Genomic DNA, 22735 nt, shown 5'->3' with positions numbered 1-22735 from the left:
GTTGACTTTAATTTTCCAAAGAAGAAACCAGCTTTCAATAAGGCGTAGCTCTGCTTGCAGGAGTTGTGAGGCTTCCTCTTTAGATGAGCTGGTATCTAATATAGCTGTATCATGTTGCCACAGTGTAGGTATTTGTTACCGGCATATCGGCCGTGTACAGGGTGTATAAGACAGGTCCTAAGACGCTTCCTTGTGGGACTCTAGCTTTTATAAAATGCAAGGGCGAGTATTCATTTTTTTTGTTGCACATAAAAGTGTCTATTAGTTAGGTATGACTTTAATAATAAAAAAATATGGTGCAGGTAACCACTTTTTGATTTTATATAATAATCCGTTGAACGTCAAGAAATGTTGCAGTGCAGTATTTCATTGCTCAGGGGTTCCGTAGCACCTTCTGAATCCAAACTGGTGTTCGGGTATGGTAGCGAATTCGTCCAAGATTGGCAACATTCTCTTTAAAAGTATTTTTTCAAATACTTTAGAAAATATTGACAACAAACTAATGGGACGGTACGATGTCACTTCATTTTCTGCCTTGTTTGGTTTAAGGATCATTATAATTTCTGCAGATTTCCATTGGCTTGGGAAATGGTCAACTCTTAAGATCGCATTAAATATAAACGTAAGAAACCGTATACACTTTGGTGGTAGATTTTTCAAGGTTATGCCATCTATTTTGTCCGAACCTGGAGCCTTTTTACTATTCAGCCATTTAATTTCTAAGGATGTAAATAGAACAAAGAAAATGATACATTATTTTCATCGGAAACCGATTATCGAGTGAGCTAATAATTGAGTCCAAGTAAGGAATAATCATTGAACTCCTCCCATACTGTGAGCTATTTTCAGCGTGATGGTTATTTCTGTGACATTGCTTGCCAAATATCATATCCTATCATGTCATATCCTCCTCCAACCCAATTGTCTCTGCAACGACTGTTGCATCTCTTAATACTTCATCCCTTATACGATCAGGATCATCTCGATGGCTTCTTAACAGTTGTATTATGCGTTTAAAGTGCTGAGTGGCCTTGACCGCATCCAAAGTCGTTGATTGAAGCACGTTGACTGCCGGCTCCAACATCGCCGAGTATTTCGCAGTTATCGTGAGACACATAATAAATGTTACTCTGGAAGCTGCGCTATAAAGCAAGAAGGCATTATTTCGGGTAGCAGCATTGCCATCACGTGACAACTCTTGCAATGCTTCCATTATATCGCCTAAATTTTCCTTAAAACGTTTAATAGCTTTGTATTATTCACTCCATTTCGTGTCACAAAGCTTGGATATATTGGGGATTATCTTCCTCCTCAGAACAGACTCGCGGAAAAACGTTTTTCGTTGTTCCAATGGTGTTTCGAATATCTGGCAGTGCATTAAGGTCGTTGATGACTAAATTTAGCTATGCGACGAACAATGAAAATATAAAGCTTTCTTGTATTTCTTGCGTAAGATGGCCTGCACACCGCCCTCCTTTCCAGCTATTGTTTTGCAGCCATCAAATAACAGTCCGACGAATTTGTCAGAATTGAGACCTGCTTTAGTTAACAAATCGTCAATAGCATTAGCTATTGATTTTGCATCCGTTTTTATTTCCACAAACCCGACAAACGATTCTTGGACTTCGTTTTTGCCTTCATGGAAATACCTCAACCCTATTGACAATTGCTCTGATCCAGACACATCAGCAGTTTCATCAGATATAACGCGATCCCGCTGCTGCTGCTTGTCCTCCTCGGCCCCTCGCTGGGAAGGCGCTCCACTGGACGGCCTGGCTTAGTTATCGCCTCTCCTTCTGCCCGCCTGTGGCGGCCCCAGTCGAACCTTGTGGTCAGGGTAGTGATGCGGATGCGTAAAAGCTGCCAAACGAAGACTCTCCTGCCTTTAATTTCTGCTATAATGATATTTAGTGTATCAACCAACAGTTCACCTTTTCTCCGAAGTTTACTGACCTGCGGTTGCCCCAGGTGGAACTTGGGGTCTGGCGGCAAGGCTGCTGTGCGATGGCTGCGCCAAGCGACGATCTTTCCGGCTTAAAATTTTTTTTTTTGCTGGGAAAACACACGCCGGACTTATCTCGCGCACCGATAATGTCGAAGAAAACTCAGTCCGATAATATTTCCCGCGACAAGAAAATCCTCACGCCCGCAGGTTACGACTTTTCGAAACGCACTTTTCACAACTAGACTCGTCGACTGTTTTGTTCGAAAGAAAGCAACCAGGAAACACAAGCCGAGGTGTAGGCCATCGGCGGAAATCACGATCAGCAGAAACCAACTTTTTTTTCGATAACCGAATTATCCCAAACTTTCCGGGTGCAGCTGATAAGGGTTGCATCCCGTCTGGTATATTCCAGCTACTTCATACTGCATCTAGTATGACCTTAAATTGGTGTGTCACATCCGCAAGCCCCCTATCGATTATTTATCGAGAACTTTATTATCCACTGCTTCAGTCCCCTCTACAAAACCCCCGCTACACTCAGACTAGAGTACTCATGAAGACACCCTAGGCTGAGACCGACTGAAGGCACCTTACTGCCGAATGTCCTTGGCATGATAGGCTCCACAACTCGTCCTTGGAGGTCTTCCAGCTCGTAATACACGATGCCGATCTTCTTACGAACTCGAGATTTTAAGAACGTAGGTCCGAACTTGGCGTTATAACCAGTTTGAAAGCAGCTTTGCTTGAAATTACGCCGATAAACTTCTTGTCCCTCGACAAACGATACCAATAGATTTAATCGTCTAATCAACGAGTACATCGACCCTGAAGTGATCATGTGTTGCCCAAATACCATATAATAAGGACTGGTACCAATGCTAGAATGCACCGCCGATCTCAATGCACAACATATTCGGCTGAGGAATTCATCCCAATCCTTCTGGTAGAGGCGTAGATATGGCCTAATTGCAGCAATTACCGACCGGTTTACACGCTCAGAAGCATTTGCCTGAGGCGAGTGAACAGCGGGCAACGTGTGCCTAAAACCGTACTGCTCCATCAGATTCTGGAACGTTCTAGCTCGAAATTGAGAACCGTTGTCTGACAGTATCACTTCGGGGACTCCGAACGTCATGAACAATTCGTTTTCCAGATACTTTATGACGACACTAGAATCGATCTTTTTTACTGGTTTCAAGAACACGTACTTTGAAAAATGATCCAGGACAATGAAGATACCTATGTCGCCGCTCCTTGACATAGGATACGGTCCGAGAAAATCAATGAATAAACGTTGGAAGAATCGCTGAGACTCAGGCGCTTTTCTTAACGGCGGTCTGAGAGTGAAATTTGGTGATTTAGTACTCTTACAAACCTCACTTGCACTAATATAAGCCCTGACGTCTGAAACGAGACCGGGCCAGAAATAATATCGTCGTATTCTTTCTATGGTTTTGTGAATGCCACCATGCGCAGCCAAAGGACTATCGCGCGCGCGAGCCAGAATCTTCGACACTAATTCTTTGGGGACCAAAAGTTTCCAGGCATATTCGTCATACATTTGTTCTCCAGTCAGGTGCTCAGCTTTTCTGTATAAAAACCCGAGAGCTACTATAGCGGCCAAGCATTCCTGCTCTATGACTGTGTAATTGCGCTGAGCTTTGTTCAGTTTCTTTGAGACGAAGGCGATAGGACGCTCGTCACCATCTTCAGATACCAGCACTGCCCCTACGCCTGACTTACTAGCGTCGCAATGTATTGCAAACGGATTCGCGAAATCCGGACTACAGGATCCCATGAAACTGCGCAAACTTTTCAAACTCTTCGGCAATGGAAAATCGGTAGTCGCGGCTACTTTTCAGGGTCCATAAATCGAGTGAGAGACTAAATGCGTCTTGCCTAACCCTTCCTGACTAAATGAGGGAAAACAATTGATTACATTCGCCAACTTAGCTTTGTCACCTTCGCATAATTCGTGCTGATCCACCACAGTTTGCAGGTTGGGTTCAGGCGGCAATATTTCAGCTATTTTTAAATTAGCGGAGAGAAGGTCTTATAATTTCCAAAAGTCTATTCCCAAATAGAGATCCTGTTTCAGTGATGGCACGACATAGAATTTCAAAAGCTTTTTGACGTCACCGTATTCCACGTCTATTTTAAGCAGTCCTATTTTTCGTTGAGAACTACCGTCTGCTTCGCAGCTTCTTCTCTTAACGACTGGAACTTCTCGCTTTCCATCGCAGCTTGTATCAACTCTCCTCCAATACAACTAATCGACGCGCCTGAATCCAACAATCCATAAACCAGGCGATTCAATAAGCGAATCGGTAAGAACGGTCGAGGGTCTCGAGGTCCTGTCGGGATAGAACTAATGTAATCCAAACTGGCTTTACGCATTTTGACGTTCTTCCAAAACAATTTCAATCGACGATAACTGCGAGATTTCCGTTTAAGAATTGCAGGAGATTCTCTGAGATCCGTAACTCCGAAATTTTGCTGTGAAGCAGTGTATAAGCAGGTTTAATTGGTACGTCAGGGAGGGGTAGAGACACACTTTGAATTGGGGTTCTCTAGTGATCGGTCATTGTTGATTGATTTCGCGCGGCATTCAAAGTCTTCGGTTTGACTGGCAACTTCGACATGCCGACCTTAAAGTTTTTTGAGCACTTTTTGCAACTTGGTTTATAGGTGTTTGCTGCACCACACCCATAACAAAAAACTCGTCTTTCGGCTAGACATTCTTGATAGCGGTGTCCTTCGGCTCGGCAATTCCAACACACTAGAGAAAAAGCTTCAATGTCGTTCTCACTTCCGTATGTTGACCTCACCTTATCTTCAATCTCCTGACAGACCTTGGATATCTCTCGTTTAAACGGTGACTCTTTCGTGTTTTACAGATTTCTCTCAACTCCGACACCGTTCTAACATCTAAATTCAAAATTCGTGGTGAATCTCAGGACGAAGGTTACTTCTTAACACTCGGACAAGTTTGTTGGCTGTCCAAGGCTGCTCTATCTGATCGACTAACTCGGATACCGTATCGTAGAAACTATCAAAAGTTTCATTTGGTTTTTGTTTAGTATTCCTAATCAACTCTTCTATGTCACCATCGTCGCGACTCTGTCGAAATTGGAGTCGTAGGGCTGTACAAAACCTTTCCCACAGAATTTCACCTTTGGCTTTATGATAGCGCCAAAAGAAGTCATTAGCCTTGCCTTCAAACAATACGCTTATGTTCCTACATAACAAGTTGAAATTTCCATTCAACGTCTTCCTTGTAAGTGCTTCGACTCTGTATATAAAATTGTCCACTGACACTCCAACTCCGGAATATTTTATTTTCCAACCATTTAGTATGAGGACGACTTTATCCGGCCGATCAAACAAATCGGAAGTAGCGCTTCGTGGAGAAGGAATAGGATTTGGCGTTGTTAAATACTGCCTCTCATAGGCACTTGGTTGATCAGCGGACATTTCACTGGCTGTAACGACTACCGCCGGACTCGGAGCGGACATTACTCGCTGCATGCTTGCGGTGATAGCATTTTGTACTGTCATCTTCTCTGACAACGTTGCTAGAAGCCTACGCTCCATGGCTAACAAAGCTACCGCATTAGCACTTACAGCGCTTGAACTAGCTTCATTGGTGTTAGCCCCGTGAGCTGATGTCGAAGGGCCCCCGTCTACTGTTGCGGGTGGAAGATTTTTAGTTTTGCTACGACTTCCTCGCCTTACCCTTTCGGTTGGTTCGGCTGCAGGCCAACAGGTTAGTTTACTCATCGGACAGATCTCACTTTTTTTAAAATGATTCCTAATGCATTCCCTGTGAAATTCATGGTGACATGTTGTTACGTACAAGTCTGGTGTGCTGATCTCGGCTGCACATAGTGTATAAACAGAGTTTGAGACACTAGGAGATTTCCTAGTCGGTGATCTGTCAAACCCCATCATACTTCAGATAAATTTCAAGTTCAAAATTAGCGAGCAAAATAAAAAAAATAATAAAAACTGAACTCTTGGCTTGATGTTCTCCTTTCATAGGGCTGTCTATTATTTCAGCTCAAAATTCTCACAAAAAAGTAGAAGGTGTTTCCTTAAAAGAAGATATTCCATTTGGTAGACTAAATTTCAAAACAACCAATAGGTGTTTTAGTGAAGTCTTGGAATCGTGCACTCTTCCTCTGCACGAATATTCCAACCTAGAGGAAACTCTATCTTATTTAAGAAGAATAGTGAAGAAGAAGAAAATCGTCAACTATATAACGATCTGGCATTTCTCACGACTAATACCAAGATTTTCCAGAATATATTTCCAGAATAGCTTTTAGTTATCTCAAGGAAGTAGATTAAACCGGGACAGAAACCAAACCGGAGTTACTTGTTACTCTGTTTTACTCAGCAAAATCCACAATTCCTTTTGTTACACTTAGGAAAATTTTTGGGATAAGTCTTAGTTATGGCCAGTCAGCAATACTAGTATTGACTTGACGCGGACTCCACAACTAATTCTGAACACAAAAATTTTGGAAGTATGAAACTGAAACGGAAAAATTAAAGAAAAGAATTGAAGATCGCAAGTCTTAATGAATTAAAAACTCACTAAGGCCCCACGTTGGGCACCACTTTCACTCATTTATTGTTATGCTTAACTAAACTGTAACGTGTAACGAAATAAAGGGATGGAAGATGAGAGTACCAGTACTTGGGGGTGCACGCTTTAGAGACCGGCTCTAGCTCATGGCGTTGGGTGTGGTGGTCTTGCTTGTACAGTTATCCTTTCGTTACATACAATAATGAATAAGACCAAGAAATTGAGCGTCATTACAACAACAACAAAATGAAGGAGCTAGTATACAAAATTGGAAGAAGCAAATTAATACCTTCTGAAGGGCACAGTTCTAGAACAGGAGGAAAAGCTTGAGAATTTGGTCGCCTGCGAAGCGCATGTGGAATCGTGTTCGCGTATTGCCCTACCCTACCTAAGACTTGTGCAAGCCTGTACTGAATCTTTTTACCTTATCTCTGTAATCTTCACAGTTCCCTCATATATGGAAGGAGTCCTTTGTGATTCCTCTTCATAAAAAAGGTAGCAAGCTGGATGCAAGCAATTACAGAGGAATCTCTAAATTGTCGGCTATCCCAAAACTTTTTGAAAATGTTATCACTCCTCATTTGCAGCACATTTGTAGATCAATTATATCACCGTGTCAGCACGGTTTTATGAAACGCAGATTACCAACCACTAACCTCTTGGAGCTAACTTCTTTCGTTAAGATCTTAATCAGGAAGGTTGTGGGTGTTGAAAGTATAAATATTGGGAGCAATTGCCTCTTCTTTTTAGTATTTTCCCGTTACTCGAAAATAAAAAGATATACTAGATATATTCTTGATCAGGATCAATGACTGGGGCGATCTGGTCTTCTCCGTCTGTCTGTGCGTCTGTGACGCATAAAACGCACATTAAGATAAAATAAGCATATGTCGTGGCGAAAATAATGAGTATGCGTGTAGTCGCTGTTTACTTCTTCTCCATGTTCCCTTTGCTATTATGCGTGTTCCTATTTATTGTCAATGTGTGAGGATGAATAGATGAATTATCTATGAACGGGATTTTGCAAAAACGAGAGCGATAGAGCTGTTGCTGAACGTGGCCACTTGCGCTGCTTGGTTAGAAAGGGAAAACGATATAATGAAAAGGGAATGCCAAAAATTGAGAAGAGACAAAGCAGGCTGCACGAAACTGGAGTGAGGGCATTAATCGTGGAGAAGCCAAAGCAGACGCAAGTGGACTCGTTGACTGCGCACAGCTGCATAAAATTATATAGTGAAAAAGAGATATGAGCGACGCTGATATGGACGGACGGACGGACGGCGAGGCCCCTGATATTCATAACCCGACATCAGAAGTGGGATCTGTGCCACACCCTGCATTTTCTGAGGATCAGTGGCGTGCAGTAGTCGAAATGCAAAATCGGAATTTGGCTGAACTTGTAAAAATCATGCAAGTGACGCCGGTACGTGAGCAGCAACCTAGTTATGATGTTAAGCTACCCAAATTTAACCCTCATGCTGCATGCGTAGAGGCAGCAAAGTGGTGTTCAACAACCGATATAATTCTAACTGAGCACCCCCTTAAAGGAAGAAAATTGATCAGGGCACTAAGTAACTGCATGGAGGGAACTGCATCTCAGTGGCTAACACAAATTTCGTACCAGGGTATGACTTGTCAAGAGTTCCAGGAATTATTTCTGCAGCGCTTTGAAACCGAAGAGACGCCGGCCGCTACGTTTTTAAATTTACTCAACAGCCGCCCGACTGCCGCCGAATGTTACGCGGTGTATGCGAGTCGGCTGGTGACGACGCTGACTACGAAGTGGCGGAATATGGAAATAGAAGAAATTGCCGTTACAACTGTTCTTGCGCATATGGCAAACATTGACAGTCGTTTGCAGCGCGTCCTCTTCACATCCAATGTGCGTACCAGAAGTAAGCTACAGGCGGAGTTAAAAGCGTTTACGTTCGACAAGAAGCGACATGCTCGAGATGACAACCTTGGACCTGAAGAACCGTAAGGCATCGCCAGTTGTATGCCACTTCTGTTCAAAGCCGGGACATCGAATTGCTGAATGCCGAAGTAAAATGCGACAAGATAGAGAGGCGAAACCGCAGCGTGAAAAATCAAATGTTACGTGCTATCGGTGCGGCCAACCTGGACATTTCTCCAACCAGTGCCCGAAAAACGGAAGTGCAGCCAAACAAGATGTGACTCAACAGAAGACTGTTAACCAATGTTGTGTGACTGAGCCAAAGGGAAGCTTGCATCAACGAGGTGAGATCTATCCAATTTGTTTCGATTCCGGTGCAGAGTGCTCCCTTATTAAAGACGACATTAGCAGTAAGTTATCTGGTAAACGTATAAACAATACTGTAATGATAAAAGGCATTGGTGGTGGCAGTGTGTGCAGTACATTGCAAATCTTGAGTGAAGTCACTATAAACGAAAATATTATGGAAATATTATTTCATGTAGTCCCGAACGAGCAAATGAGGAATGATATTCTGATAGGGCGAGAAATACTTAAACAAGGCTTTTATGTAATTTTGGCATCCAATAATTTTAAAGTTGTAAAATCAAAAACTGTTAATAATTGTTCCGTTACTGAGCCATCGTTTACTTTGTCCGATATTGACACCGAATTAGTCGACAATGAGAAAGCTCAATTAATTGAGCTACTTGAAAAGCACTCGACTTCATTTACCAACGGGATACCTCATACTCGAGTAAATACAGGCGAAATGAAAATCCGTTTGATTGACCCAACTAAAACTGTTCAGCGCCGACCTTACAGACTTAGCCCCGAAGAGAGAGAAGTAGTGCGAATGCAGGTAAGCGAATTAATAAGATGAAATATTGTTCGCCCAAGTTGCTCTCCCTTTGCTAGCCCCATGTTGCTCGTCAAAAAGAAGAACGGAACCGACCGTCTATGTGTTGATTTTAGAGAGCTAAACTCGAACACGATTTCGGATAAATACCCCTTGCCGCTTATCAGCGATCAAATTGCTAGACTTCGCGGAGCAAATTATTTCACATGCCTGGATATGGCAAGTGGTTTCCACCAAATCTCGATTCACCCTGAATCCGTGGAATATACTGCATTTGTGACCCCAGACGGCCAATTTGAATTTCTTACAATGCCTTTTGGCCTCAAAAATGCGCCATCTGTTTTCCAGCGCGCAGTCATAAATGCACTTGGTGACCTTGCTAACTCTTTTGTAATCGCTTACATGGACGATATAATGGTAGTATCGCCAACCAAGGAATTGGCTTTGGAAAGGTTAAAAACTGTTTTGAATGTTCTTACAAAGGCTGGTTTTACCTTTAACCTTGCTAAATGCAGTTTTCTCAAAACAACGGTTCAGTATTTGGGCTATGAAGTGCGAGCGGGAGAAATTCGTCCGAATGTGCGAAAGATAGCTTCATTAAGCTCCTTGCCTCCTCCTCAAACTGTCTTCGGCATTAGACAATTCATTGGCTTGGCCTCTTACTTTCGCAAATTCGTGCCTGGATTCTCCCAACTTATGAAACCATTGTATTCACTTTCGTCTGGTAGCGGCAAGATTACATGGAGCGCTGAGCTGGAAGAGATCAGACTTAAAGTTGTGACGATCCTCACAAATGAGCCTGTTCTGGTAATCTTCGACCCGCAATATCCTATTGAGTTGCACACTGATGCAAGTGCCTGTGGATATGGAGCGATACTTTTGCACCGTATAGAAAGTAAGCCCCATGTAATCGAATACTTCAGCAAAACAACTACCTCTGTTGAATCTAGATATCACTTATACGAGCTGGAAGCCTTGGCAGTGGTAAAAGCCGTTAAACATTTTCGCCATTACCCAATTGGCCGTGAGTTCGTTGTCTATACAGACTGCAATTCATTAAAAGCTTCTCGCACAAAAATAGATTTAACCCCCAGAGTTCACCGCTGGTGGGCCTACTTACAATCGTTTAATTTCGAAATTCAGTATAGAGAGGGTAAGCGTATGGCTCATGTGGATTTCCTATAAAGAAATCCTTTATCACCCGAACACATTTTGTCAATAAACAAGATTCCCGAAAAACGAGTAAATCTGTCTGAAATTTCAAGTACTTGGCTTCTTGCTGAGCAACGGTTAGACCTTGAGATAATAGAAATTGTTAACAAATTGGAGTCAGATGAATTGGCCGAAAACTTGGCCAAAACGTATGATTTGCGAAAAGGTGTATATCGCAAGGTCCAAAGACGAGGTAGAACAAGTTATTTACCAGTTGTACCCAGAGCTTTCAAATGGTCAGTAATTAACCAGGTACACGAGTCGATAATGCATTTAGGGTGGCAAAAGACACTTGATAAAGTGTACCAGTATTATTGGTTCGCAAAAATGAACAAGTATGTTCGAAAATTTGGTTTAAACTGCATAACTTGTAGATCAGTGAAATCATCTTCCGAGAAGGTTCAGGCGGAACCTCATTCCATTCCGAAGACAAGTATACCGTGGCACACCATCCACATAGATATAACGGGGAAATTAAGTGGCAAGAGCGATTTGAAGGAGTATGTCATTGTTCAGATCGATGCCTATACAAAGTTTGTTTATCTATATCACACCTTAAAGATAGATGCCGAAAGCTGTGTTAATGCTATGAAATCTTTCAAATCCTTATTTGGAGTACCAGATCGCATCATCGCCGACCAGGGCAGATGTTTTTCTAGCTCTAAGTTTTCAGAGTTTTGCGTATCGCAGAAAGTTGAACTTCACTTGATTGCTACGGGAATGAGCCGTGCAAATGGGCAAGTGGAACGGGTGATGGAAACACTGAAAAATTTGTTGTCAGTGGTAGAATCAAGTCAACGATCGTGGCAGGACGCACTTGGCGAAGTCCAACTTGCACTGAATTGTACAATTTCTCGTGCCACTGAGGCAAGTCCGTTAGAAATGTTAATTGGCTCGACCCCTTGGATTAGTTCCCCCATGTGAGACCGAATGTGAAATAGATTTGGCAACTGTTAGAGCTCATGCGACAGAAAATATGAATTCCTTAGCGTCTTACGACCAATCCCGAATGAGTTAAACGAGAATGTAGAGCAATAGCTGAAATATAGAAACAGTTGAATGAAAAGAAAAGCCCGCCAATGAGTTCTTTTGTGAACGAGAGATATCCGTCTAGGTGAGACGATGAATTGTGAGTTATCCGTCTAGGTGAGACGATGAATTGTGAGTTATCCGTCTAGGTGAGACGATGAATTGTGAGTTATCCGTCAGGAGAGACGATGAAGTGTGAGTTATCCGTCCAGGAGAGACGATGAGTTTGGATTGAATTAATAATCAAGTGTGTGTGAACTGGCGGAAGATCGATATATAGAAATCGATAAATGATAATGTTAAGATAAGTTGTAAGCTAATGTATTACTGATCAATGGAACTGAATATAAAAATAGAATAAGTTATCCCAGCAACAATGAAATAAAAGCTGTTTTGTTTCTTCACAGAATTAAGATTTAAGAAATACACCTAATCAAGTCAAACTAATGAAATTAAATGTTATTGAATAGTGATGAAAATATGTGATCTTAATATCTTGGTATCTCGGTATCAAAAGCTTACACGAGGACGTGTAAATGTCAGAATGGCCGTGTCGTGGCGAAAATAATGAGTATGCGTGTAGTCGCTGTTTACTTCTTCTCCATGTTCCCTTTGCTATTATGCGTGTTCCTATTTATTGTCAATGTGTGAGGATGAATAGATGAATTATCTATGAACGGGATTTTGCAAAAACTGTTGAGACAAAGCAGGCTGCACGAAACTGGAGTGAGGGCATTAATCGTGGAGAATTATATAGTGAAAAAGAGATATGAGCGACGCTGATATGGACGGACGGACGGACGGCGAGGCCCCTGATATTCATAACCCGACACATATATATATGTCAGAGAAAATAATGAAGATACATAAAATAAATTTTGAAAACAAAAGACAAACCATGAAATAATCTAAAATAAAATCATAATAAACATGTGCATTTAAAGAAGCCGCGCGCTGGCGCCTGGTACGGCAAGGAAGGGTGACACTGACCCTATCGAGACATGCGGGTACCTCGCCAAGCCGCTATATAAAGCGGACCACAGCACTCCGAAGGGCATTCAGTTCAGCTCGCGATCGGCAAAGGTTCAACATGCCACACCATCGGAAAGGGCAGCTAAGGAGCAGTGGTAGGTTTTCAAGAGGAGACGGGTTAACTCTTTTCACTTTGGTAGACCTGAATGGCCTCTCCAACTCGTCTCAATTTGGTAGACTTAAAAGGCCTCTCAAACTCTTCTCACTTTGGTAGTTCGAACGGCCTTCCCAAGTCTTCTCACTTGGGTAGACCTGAACGGGCTTTCAAACTTTCCTCACTTTGGTAGACCTGATCGGATTTTAAACTCTTCTCACCCATCCTCGCTATTTTTAAAAATACTACGGTATCATAAGATCAGGAAATAGCAGATCTATTTGTTTTTTTTTTTTTTTTATTAGCCCGTATTAAAGTTTAATTACATATTTTATCCCACTCTAAACGAATGCTCACTGCTTTACGATCTTCAGCAAAATAAGCCTATCTATTCTCTAGGTTCCAACGGATTCCTTGGCTGTGTGCTCAGATTCTTCTGAAACTGTTATCCTTATCTATGGAATCTCCATAAAAAAGGATTGAATTTGGAGGCAAGCAATAACAGAGAAATCTCTAAATTGTCGTTTATAAAAATAATATCAATCCTCATGTGCTGCACATTTGATGGTGCAGGCAACCTTGTGGAGCTAACTTCCTTCGTCATACAGGTCTTCAAAAATAATCTTCAAGCTGATGTCATCTACACTAACTTTAGTTGGTTTCCCTGTTGATCTAGATTGGATTTTACGTAATCTGAATAGCAGGGCACAACGGTGTAGCATTCGGTGTTCCACAAATGAGCCACCTTGGTCCGCTACTTTTTACCTTATTTATTAAAGACCCCTTACAACATTCGGGTGTATTTATATTTTTATAAATACTGTAATTTATAGTCGAGTGGAACGATTAAAGAATTGTTTGTAAAGTTTTGCGTTAATTTCCTTTAATGAGTTTGTGCTTCATGTGAGGTTGGAGGTGATCGTTGAGCTGCAACAAATATTTAAGAAAATACTCAACGAGCTTGATTTTGAGAAAATCGAAAGTGATTCGGCTGAGAAATTACATTCTCATAACGCTTAGGTCCTATATTCAGGGGGAAGATCGCTGCCCTCTTTTGAGTTTCCTTAATTTGCTGGAGGCTATGCTAACTGGTTCAACATGGGTCCACCCAAACGCTTCAAGACGGCCAAGGTAAGGGACAGGGTGCTAGTGTCGCAGCGGAAAGCGGTGGACCGGACCAAATACCGCAGGACAACAGAATAAGCTAGCTATTCCGCACCGTGCCAGCAGAAAAGGATGCCCGGCATGCCAGGCCACCAGCAGCAGTCGCAATAACAAGGAGAAGTCCAGCACCCACCGCCGCAACAGGCATTCCAAAGCGGCGTTCAATTTCCAGGATTGCCACAAGTAGGACCCGTTGGAATGGTTAAGCCCCCTTACGCCATGCCACAGCCACCTTCACATGTTGTGGGTCAACAAGTGGGTCTGGGGCCACTAAGCGGCATGATGTTTCATATGCCACCGCCGATCCCGGGACAGGCAATGCAATAGCCTTCCCTGCATCAACACCCATATCCCCATCAGCAAGCGTAGCACCAGCATCCACGTGGAATCCACCATGCTTGTATTGTACCGAAGAAAGCGGCTCACGAAAGCAGCGGACGCATGCACGAGACGCATGGACCGAGTGCACTTGGGTGCTATCGCACCCAAAACCTTTGTCTTGTACATATCGGATCGATGCAAAATATCCTTCGCTAAACCCATTAAAAACATAACGTTCGAAATCGCTTTATAAACTTCGTCTTTTTATTGCTTTGAAATAGCTAATTAAAATGCCTATCAGCTTAACAAATAATTCCCATTTCCTATAAATAAACATTTCCATCTAAAGATTAAAAAACAAATTATAAAAAATTATATCCCTTATTTATAGGAATTCATTGTTCTTAGCTCTAAGTATTTTTTGGCTTTGGTATTTGCGATTTCTTAGATCGAATATAGCGTACAAGAAATGGCACAGAACCTAACGTGATACTTATTCTAGCAGGGGCAAAGACTTTGTGTACTGCATAGGCGACAACAAAGGTGCTCCCCGTTGCCACTTTTTCTAAAATGGCGGATGATGAAATTCCAATCCACTCCAGAGCTGGGACCAAGTTTATGCCACTGTGAAATAGAGCAAGAAAAGCATAAAACATGTAATTTAAAATCAGGGTTCCAATTGATTATATTCAGAAAAAGAAAACATAAGGCCAACCAATTTATAATTTTCTATGTTAATTATTCTCGTTATTCTCTGTTAACTTGTAGAGTAGAAGGGTATACTAAAGGTTATTTGTTGAAAACTATGTAGGTAAAGCGATGTGACCATTTAAAATACGTATAAACTGTATCAAAATCGTTACTTCCCAGCAAAGCTCCGGAAGTATTCGTTATATAAAGTCGAGATTACAGATTACAGACTGCAGATTACAGTCATTTTCCATTTCCGCGTGCACAGGAATAACCAAACATGTTGAACATGAACCGCCCCTTTATTAGGACACATCTGTTTTTTCGTAGTTAATTATAAGGTAGAAGAAGAGAAGCTAGCCCCTCAGCTCCAAAGATAATCGTACCCATAAGTACATATGCCATTTAGAATATCTTTAAATCATTCAAGGTGCGATTTGAAGAATTTTCGGTACACCCGTAGATGTCGACTTAATAAAAAAATTACGCCTCAATTTAGTGATACCCAAATATAAATTATTCAAGAGCGTAGACGTGCAAATTTTTGCAGTTTGTGGAAGAGGGCATTTTTTTGAACATACTTTCGATGCGTTCGCCTCGCAAAAAGTAATCTTTGATTTTATACGCTTTCTTTAGAGTAAAAGGGTAAAGATTTGTTGAAAAGTATGTAACAGGCAGAAGGAAACTTTTCCGACATTATAAAGTATATATATTCTAGATCAGGATCGATAGCCGAGTCGATCTGACCCTGCCCGTCCTTCTGTCCGTCCGCATGAACGTCGAGATCTCAGGAACTATAAAAGCTAGAAGGTAGAGATTAAGCATACAGATTTTAGAGACGCTGCTCAAGTTTGTTGACCCATGTTGCCACGCCCACAGTGGGCGGGTAACGCCCACAAACTGCCCAGAACTGCCTCGACCACACTTTTGCATGTGATGTTTTGTGATATTTTCATATTGTGATATGTCATACTTTTCTTAGTCTTGTAAATTTCTATCGATCTGCCAAAAAGCTTGGATTTTAGCATTCTCTCTTGTTTTTCAGTTTATTGTAGGTGCCTGAATAACGTATAAAAAACGCTTCCTTTAGTCTTTTAGATATCCCCTTTTGCTCTCCGTGTAAGGTAGATAAAGTAAAACTTGGAAAACCAGTATTGTAATTTGGACAGCAGTCAAATTGAAGTGCCACCTTACCTTGATACAAGCACATAGAAACCTCCAAGAGAAATCAGCGAAATTCCTACGTGAAAGGCCACAATAGGCGCTCCATACTCCTTAAATGCCTTCTTCAGCTGCTCACTTTTACTTAGTTTTGCATCTGTACTTGCATTTGTGGAAGAGTTTTGCATAGGCGATTGCGTGCTATAATTTCTTCGATTAAAAAACCCTGTAAAATTAGTTTAAAATATGTGTAGGTGAATGTATGTGTTAAGAATGCATATAGGAAAAACAATAAACACCATTTCATACAAAATATATCTATTTTATTTCAGAGTTGTATACCCATTACTCGAATTTAAATGAGGTTCTGTATATTCGATGAAAAGTATCTTACAGATAAAAGAAAAGTGTTTTCGACTTGAATCTCTATCAGGATCGATCTGTCCATGTCCATCCATATGAAAGTCCGAATATTTATACCTCAAAAAGCTAAAAAAACATGGTATTCGAAAAATACGTTGGGCACGTACGTTCGGTTTTCTTTCAATTTAATAAATTCCTTTGCCAATTTCAATCTTCAGCCCTGAAAGCTTCTATAATAGGATTCCTGGACACTGAAAACCAATCCTTAGAATGAGTTCCTGATATATGCAGACATGTAGATGGATTTCTACTTACAATGTTATATATATGCATGTATACATGAAAATATCCATATACGAAAAGATGCTTCGAGTTACATATTTTTACTCGTTACTTTTTGAACGAAGCTTCTCACCTTGGTCATTCGTTTTAAGAGTAGCATTTTGATCGTAAGTCGCCCAATCCGCTCGCAAGCTATCGCGAAGAGCGCTGTAGTGAGAGCACTGCATGTTTTGCGCTGTAAATTTAAATTCCTGGGACCATTGTCCGCCAGGCATGTTCAGATGAGAAAACTTGTTGAGCCCCCCAAACGGTGTCGGTACATTGCTTTGCATCGCGGAATTAAGACTGATCGACCCGAAACAATCATAGGACTGTACATGTGGATCGTGACAAATATTTGAGTCGCTTAGGACTGCGTGAAAACTGTTGTCAATTGTGATATCAATGCTTGAGATTGGTGCTTGTGCATTAATCACTGTAGACGAAATGTCACGCGAGCGCTGGGGGGAGAATCGAGTTGTTTCCGCAGAGTCCACATTGATTGGAAGGGGAATTGAGGCTTCATTCACATAATTTCCCATGGCGACACTTAAGTGCAATTGATGAACAGCTTTGTGTGGAAGAGATTAAAATATACAAACATTAATACGAATTCGTATGAATGTACATACATACATATGTACATACTTATAACTATTGCGCATTTAATAACAAGTGTGTGCATGTGTATAAATGTACTATATAGGTACAGATATATACATTATCTGTGTACCTGCCTATTTTTGACGGCGACAAAAAAGGGTACGTTACCTGGGCATCTCCTACTATGAAAAAGACAATCACGTAAAGGTCCTTTCAGCAGCGCAAATGTCTTGCCCGTTGTGATGTACATTTTTGGCAAAGGCAAAATAAAAGTTTGTTCCGGTTAAACTAATCAAGCCGAAGAACCCAACTATTATAAGCAATTGCTCTAGACCAATTGGGTGCAATAAAAAATATATCGATATTTTTCTTGGAAAAATATTTTTCTATCGTTATAAATTAATAACGTTTTTTTCGATTTTAAAATTATTTTATTATAACTAACTTCTTAAACATTTATTGTTCGTCTGCACATTTTCTAACTATTCATGCAGAATAAGTAAATTTTTTAAATTTACAAGTTCATATCAGGTCTTTTATGATTTCAGGGCACTAGTTACTTCCCATGCCAGATGCGTTCCTGCTTCATAACGAAAGCTGTTCAAGATATTTAATAAGTATAATCTTCCCACTGTTAGTTGAAGACCTCAATACTAAGACCAAAAGTAGATATTAGATACAATTATTATCACCATTGATATATATATATTGATTGGTTAATATTTCAAAAATCATCTTTATGGAACTACGAATTATAGATCAAGAGTTGCTGCATTGACAACTAGAGTTTATAATAATTTTATTGGTGAAAAGGGGTAAGTTATTTTGGATTTAGGAATGTTTTTATTTCCATTAAATCGTTTACTATTACGGTTGAATTTAAAAAGAAATCGTTATTTATCGTATTAATTTATTTCCATAACAAAATTGTAGTCAACAATTTTAATATTTTCGGTTTATCTCCCTACAACAAAAGAGTATTTAAAAATATGAAATGTTTTTCCTTTTAAAAGAATATTCAAATGCTTTCATATTTTTGATGAAAACTATATAAATTCACAACGGTTTAGTCCTCTAAAGTCTTTTAAGTTTAAGACGCGGTCGGCGTGGTCAAGAGTGTAGTTCTAATGTACGATGGACCTCCAAAAATCGTTATGGTCTGTACGATATTATTAAGGTGGCTCTTCTCAGCAACGCCGTATATCTCTAGGCCGTATAACAGGCTGGGCGTATATGGACTTGACATACAAAATGTGTGGCAATTTCGAATACCCAATTGAGGACAATAAAAAGTGTGTCGAAAAGATTTCGGTAGCGAAATTTTAGACACTTTTTACCGCAGCTTCCCAAAAGTTTAGAGCTACGGTGTCCTAGGGGTGTATGAAATTTAAGTTTATAAACTCAATATTACGGTAGGAGGTTGTGGTTGGTTAATTTTTATCGCTAAGAAAACAGTTCCTTTAATTCTAGTAGTTTGTTCGACGTTCCAGGGAAATTCGTTGAGCTGCCGTGGATTTCCTGCTTCCATATTTTGCATGCTCCTTGAGCAACAGTCTACTTAAGACTTCTAAATTTTTTGTCATCTTTAACCTAGTTCTGCTTGTTCTCAACGGTCCTAATGATATCAAGCAGGACAATTTCGGTCTTATGCGCAGAGATTAGCAAACCGACATTCTCCACCCAGTCGATGCACGAACTAATCACCGTTCCTGGTTTCTTTTTCCTTTGTTCCGGTAACTCTTGTTGGGCTTGCTGGTGCGCTTTAATCCATCGTACTGACAATAGCAATCCAGAGGTATCCAGGTATGCTTTAACCAGCTTGATGATTGCGCATTACTTCTTACTGTCTCATTTTCAGATCTTTTCAGATCTCAAAAAACAAGTCCGTCCGACAACCTAGCATACTGCGTTGGAGCACGGAGGGTTTTTTTGTACCAGCAATGCCCGCTGATATATTTATACACTTCGCGCAACGGTGGAAAAAACATGTCCTCCAAAATCCGGTTTCCGGCTCCTGTTGATAGATCCACCAAAACTTCATTGTGTCCTTTTAAATATTTATTTTCGCTATGGTGGGGACGTGAGAGGCTTACGAAGATCAAACCAATGAAATACGACGAGCTTATGGTATCATATATATATATAATATATAGGCATATTTAGGCTACGTAAAAAATTGATTTTTTTTGTTTGTGATTTTCTATTTTGAATTATATCATGACGAAATAAATTTTAAGTCGAAGTAGATAGAAGAAACGATATTGATATATGCTTAAACTCAACTTGCTCGTTTTTTTTTGTTTCAGAAAACGACAAGAAAGAAGCTATTGAAAAATGCACCCAATGGGTTGGTTGTCCAAGATTGTCGGCCGTTTTCTGCAGTAATCGGAGCCGGATTTAAAAATTTGGTAAAGTTTTTCCTAAAAATCGGCGCAGTTAATGGTTTACTACCTGATCCAACAACATTAAGTCGGAAGGCCAAATCGGATGCAGAAGAGAAGAGGAGTCAAATCTTGTCCGAGATAAAAAAAAAGCTGTGGATGGCTTCATATTAAATGTAATAGTAATAATGGTAATAGCCGAATCTATGTACATAATGTCACATAATTCAATTCAAAAATGACTTTATGTAAGAATATTTTTCATCAGAGTATTCAGCTAGCGACGTGTAAATAATTAATAAAGCAATGATTCGAAACGGGTGGCACCCATTAAGTCCATCAAAAAGCAAAGAAATTTTTCTTGGGTATTTCCTTTTACCCTTTATTTCTTAGACCCGTCACGCTTCCACCCATACAAATGTTAGGCGTACAAAAAATGACCTGCGACCGATCGTTGACTGTGCGTCCACTCACCCAAACGGTTATTGCGCAGCAGGCCTCGGGTGGTTTTTTTTTACTCGTAACAGTAACACCACGTTGGCAAAACACTCGAATATTTTGTATTGCCGCAAGTAGGGTGTCAAAAAACACACGGGTGCCTAGAGACCGAGTGTTTAGCGGGTGGACGTAGAGTGCCAGTGGCGGGCTGCAGTTCTCTGGTCCGTAGCCTAGATACCTGTGGCCGGATCCTGCTTTAAGGGACATCTTGACCTTCCAACGGTTAAGAAGCCCTGTTTTAGCACCGCTATCGCATCGTGCGCGTTCATTAGCAGTGATGCTCTCTGCGTCCCATGCTGCATCCTGCGAATATCCCTGACATCCTCTGTATTTGACAGTAAGCCCTGGAATTGAGTGACCAAGCAGGTGCTTGGTGGAGCTGCTCTGCTATGGTATTGTATTTATAATAACACTAACAATCTAATATAAAGAGGAAAGCCTCCGGCATTTTGGTAATAAAGTGGTAATTTTGATCAATTCAGCGTCGATAGCCGGGTTAGTTCTGTGGGGTCACTTTTTCTCCACTTTTAATCCTGATTAAGAATATAGATAAATATAGTGGAGGAAAAGTTTTGTGTTACCTGTTTCATACATTACAAGTAACGGGTATAACAACCTACAAAAAAACCTATAAAATAGGGTAAAAAGAGGCAATGATGTTAAAATTTTTTCTTTATAACTGTAAGTAAAAAATTATTTTCTTGTTGCTCATTATGCTCATTTTAAAAAAAATATTTAGAAATGAAGCTTCACCAAGAAATTTTTAGATGTGAGGGATCATCATAAAAAAAGGTTCTGCTAACATTTCAAAACATCATCTGAGCTTCAATGCTTGATTTGGTGATGTTATTCTGTATTTATTTTTGATTGAAAAGTCTCAATATCAAAATTGATAAGTATAAAATTTTAAATTTTATAAAATTTAACTATAGTAGTAACAATCTTGCGTGAATTTGCTAAACTTCTTAAAACTCCAATCATAAATGTTTTTTGTCTGAATTAAAAATACATTCTATTTACGGAGTACCCCTGATTAATTGGTCTCAGTGGCAATCGAATATAACAAGGTTCACTAAAAATGTGAAGGAAGTCGTTCTCTGGGAATTGTGTATAAACTATACGCCTAAGCTTATATTTTTAGAATGAACGGTTACTCTTGGCGTAAAATTCTCTGTATATAATTTAGTTATTTGCTAACAACATCTAAAAACAATGGAGGATCTTTTAAACGAAGTTGTACCACAAGAAGATTTAGAAGTAAATAGTATAATTTTAGTCTTGATTGTTATAAAATAAATATTTTGCATTTGCTCCAGAGATTCGAAAAAAAGTATCATCACGAACTTGAGTTGGATGGTGAAGTTACCACAGACACAAAGTTTGAGTACGCATTCCTAAATCCAAAAACATTAAAATTTCTCTCAATTCTGAATTTTTAATGACACAATAGGTACGCATTCTGTCTGGTCCGAAGTCGTTACACAAATGACATTAGAAAGGTGACTCACTTATAAAGCGGTTAAAATGTAAATATAATATTTTATTTATAATCCAGGGTATTATGATTTTGGAGGAATTGGCTCGTACGCATCCAGATGGAAGGCGTGACTATATTTATTATCTAGCGTTTGGTAATGCTCGTATCAAGGAATATACGTCTGGCTTAAAATACTGCCGAGCTTTCCTTGACATCGAGTCAAATGATCAAGTTCGCTCCCTTGAGGTTAGTAAGATGTACAAACATGTCACACACCTTACACTGAGGAAAGCAGCAATTTCTATATAATGTCCCATAGATTCAAATAATTTTTTGCTCCACTTTTTGATCACTTATGTATGTACATGATGGTGGTTCCAAGAAACACAATAACAAATGATGAAGCGTGTTAAATGTACACATATAAGAATGAAAAACATATTCGTGTGATCCTCACTAATGAACAAAAAGTATTAAGAATAATTACTAAATAACTTTACATATTTCAGGAATATATTAAAAAAGAAATCGATAAGGAAGTTGCAAAGGGTATGGTGGTTGCAGGCGGAGCAGCTTTAGTACTTGGCGGAATATTGGGACTTGGCATTGCTATGGCTAGAAAGTAATATATTATACAAAAACGTTTTTAACCGAACAATGTTCTTTTAAAAACAAGCAGTTGATAATTAAATATTTATCATTTAAATTAAATCCACAGTCACTAAATTATTAATGCTATGTGTACATTGTTTATTTTTTAGTAAACAAAAACGGGAGAAATAGTAACGTCACCACTATTTATGGAAAATAAAACCTTCTCGAAGGGTGCACATCAAAGATGTTATGAAGTTTAATACTTGAGATACGTTAATTTACTACATCAACATTCTATTTAATCTTTATGTACGGTTAAATCAATAAATTATTCAATTGTTGCTTGTAGATCGATTCGTGCGTTAATTACATATGTTACGGTATAGTGTTATGTCGACTCCGCTAATTTAATTTAACTCCAACAATGTTTAAATCATTTCGTCCGTGGGTTCAATAATTGTTTATTA

At 39.9% G+C, this 22735-nt stretch overlaps 4 protein-coding genes across 8 annotated transcripts; 3 read left to right on the top strand and 1 right to left on the bottom strand.

The window, feature by feature from the left end:
* Positions 1–7782: 7782 nt before the first annotated feature.
* On the top strand, positions 7783–8517 carry LOC123327101. Its single transcript, XM_044922544.1, has one exon. It carries the CDS (start codon positions 7783–7785, stop codon positions 8515–8517), a length of 735 nt encoding a protein of 244 aa, XP_044778479.1.
* A 5905-nt stretch (positions 8518–14422) lies between these two features.
* LOC6733156 lies at positions 14423–17678 on the bottom strand. Of its 2 annotated transcripts, XM_002080196.4 has the most exons (4): positions 17487–17678; positions 16810–17286; positions 16065–16257; positions 14423–14804 (listed from the first exon to the last, which is right to left on the bottom strand). In XM_002080196.4, exons 1-4 carry the CDS (start codon positions 17566–17568, stop codon positions 14591–14593), a joined length of 966 nt encoding a protein of 321 aa, XP_002080232.1. In that variant the 5' UTR covers positions 17569–17678; the 3' UTR covers positions 14423–14590. The 2 variants fall into 2 exon arrangements, 1 of the variants encoding a protein (XP_002080232.1); XR_001599697.2 differs by lacking the exons at positions 14423–14804; positions 16065–16257 and adding an exon at positions 16333–16645 and having other exon boundaries at positions 16710–17286; positions 17487–17674.
* LOC120284359 lies at positions 17286–19986 on the top strand. Of its 3 annotated transcripts, none has more exons than XR_005543553.2 (3): positions 17286–17477; positions 17867–18133; positions 19625–19986. XR_005543553.2 is itself a non-coding variant. In XM_039291523.2 (2 exons), exons 1-2 carry the CDS (start codon positions 19305–19307, stop codon positions 19871–19873), a joined length of 390 nt encoding a protein of 129 aa, XP_039147457.1. In that variant the 5' UTR covers positions 18201–19304; the 3' UTR covers positions 19874–19986. The 3 variants fall into 3 exon arrangements, 1 of the variants encoding a protein (XP_039147457.1); XR_006541526.1 differs by lacking the exons at positions 17286–17477; positions 17867–18133 and adding exons at positions 18195–19121; positions 19177–19445; XM_039291523.2 differs by lacking the exons at positions 17286–17477; positions 17867–18133 and adding an exon at positions 18201–19445.
* Positions 19987–21296: 1310 nt separating this feature from the next.
* LOC6733155 (mitochondrial fission 1 protein) lies at positions 21297–22616 on the top strand. Of its 2 annotated transcripts, XM_016167486.2 has the most exons (6): positions 21297–21454; positions 21514–21581; positions 21648–21696; positions 21753–21920; positions 22184–22296; positions 22436–22616. In XM_016167486.2, the coding sequence occupies exons 1-6, from the start codon at positions 21410–21412 to the stop codon at positions 22455–22457; spliced, it is 465 nt and encodes a 154-aa protein (XP_016026030.1). In that variant the 5' UTR covers positions 21297–21409; the 3' UTR covers positions 22458–22616. The 2 variants fall into 2 exon arrangements, with proteins under 2 accessions (XP_016026030.1, XP_016026031.1); XM_016167487.3 differs by lacking the exon at positions 21514–21581 and having other exon boundaries at positions 21325–21454.
* The last annotated feature ends 119 nt before the right edge of the window (positions 22617–22735 follow it).

The sequence above is a fragment of the Drosophila simulans genome, chromosome 2R (assembly GCF_016746395.2).
Source record: "Drosophila simulans strain w501 chromosome 2R, Prin_Dsim_3.1, whole genome shotgun sequence".
NCBI lineage: Eukaryota > Metazoa > Arthropoda > Insecta > Diptera > Drosophilidae > Drosophila > Drosophila simulans.
Note: the sequence above shows the minus strand (reverse complement) of the source record. Positions and strands in the feature narration are given on the sequence as shown.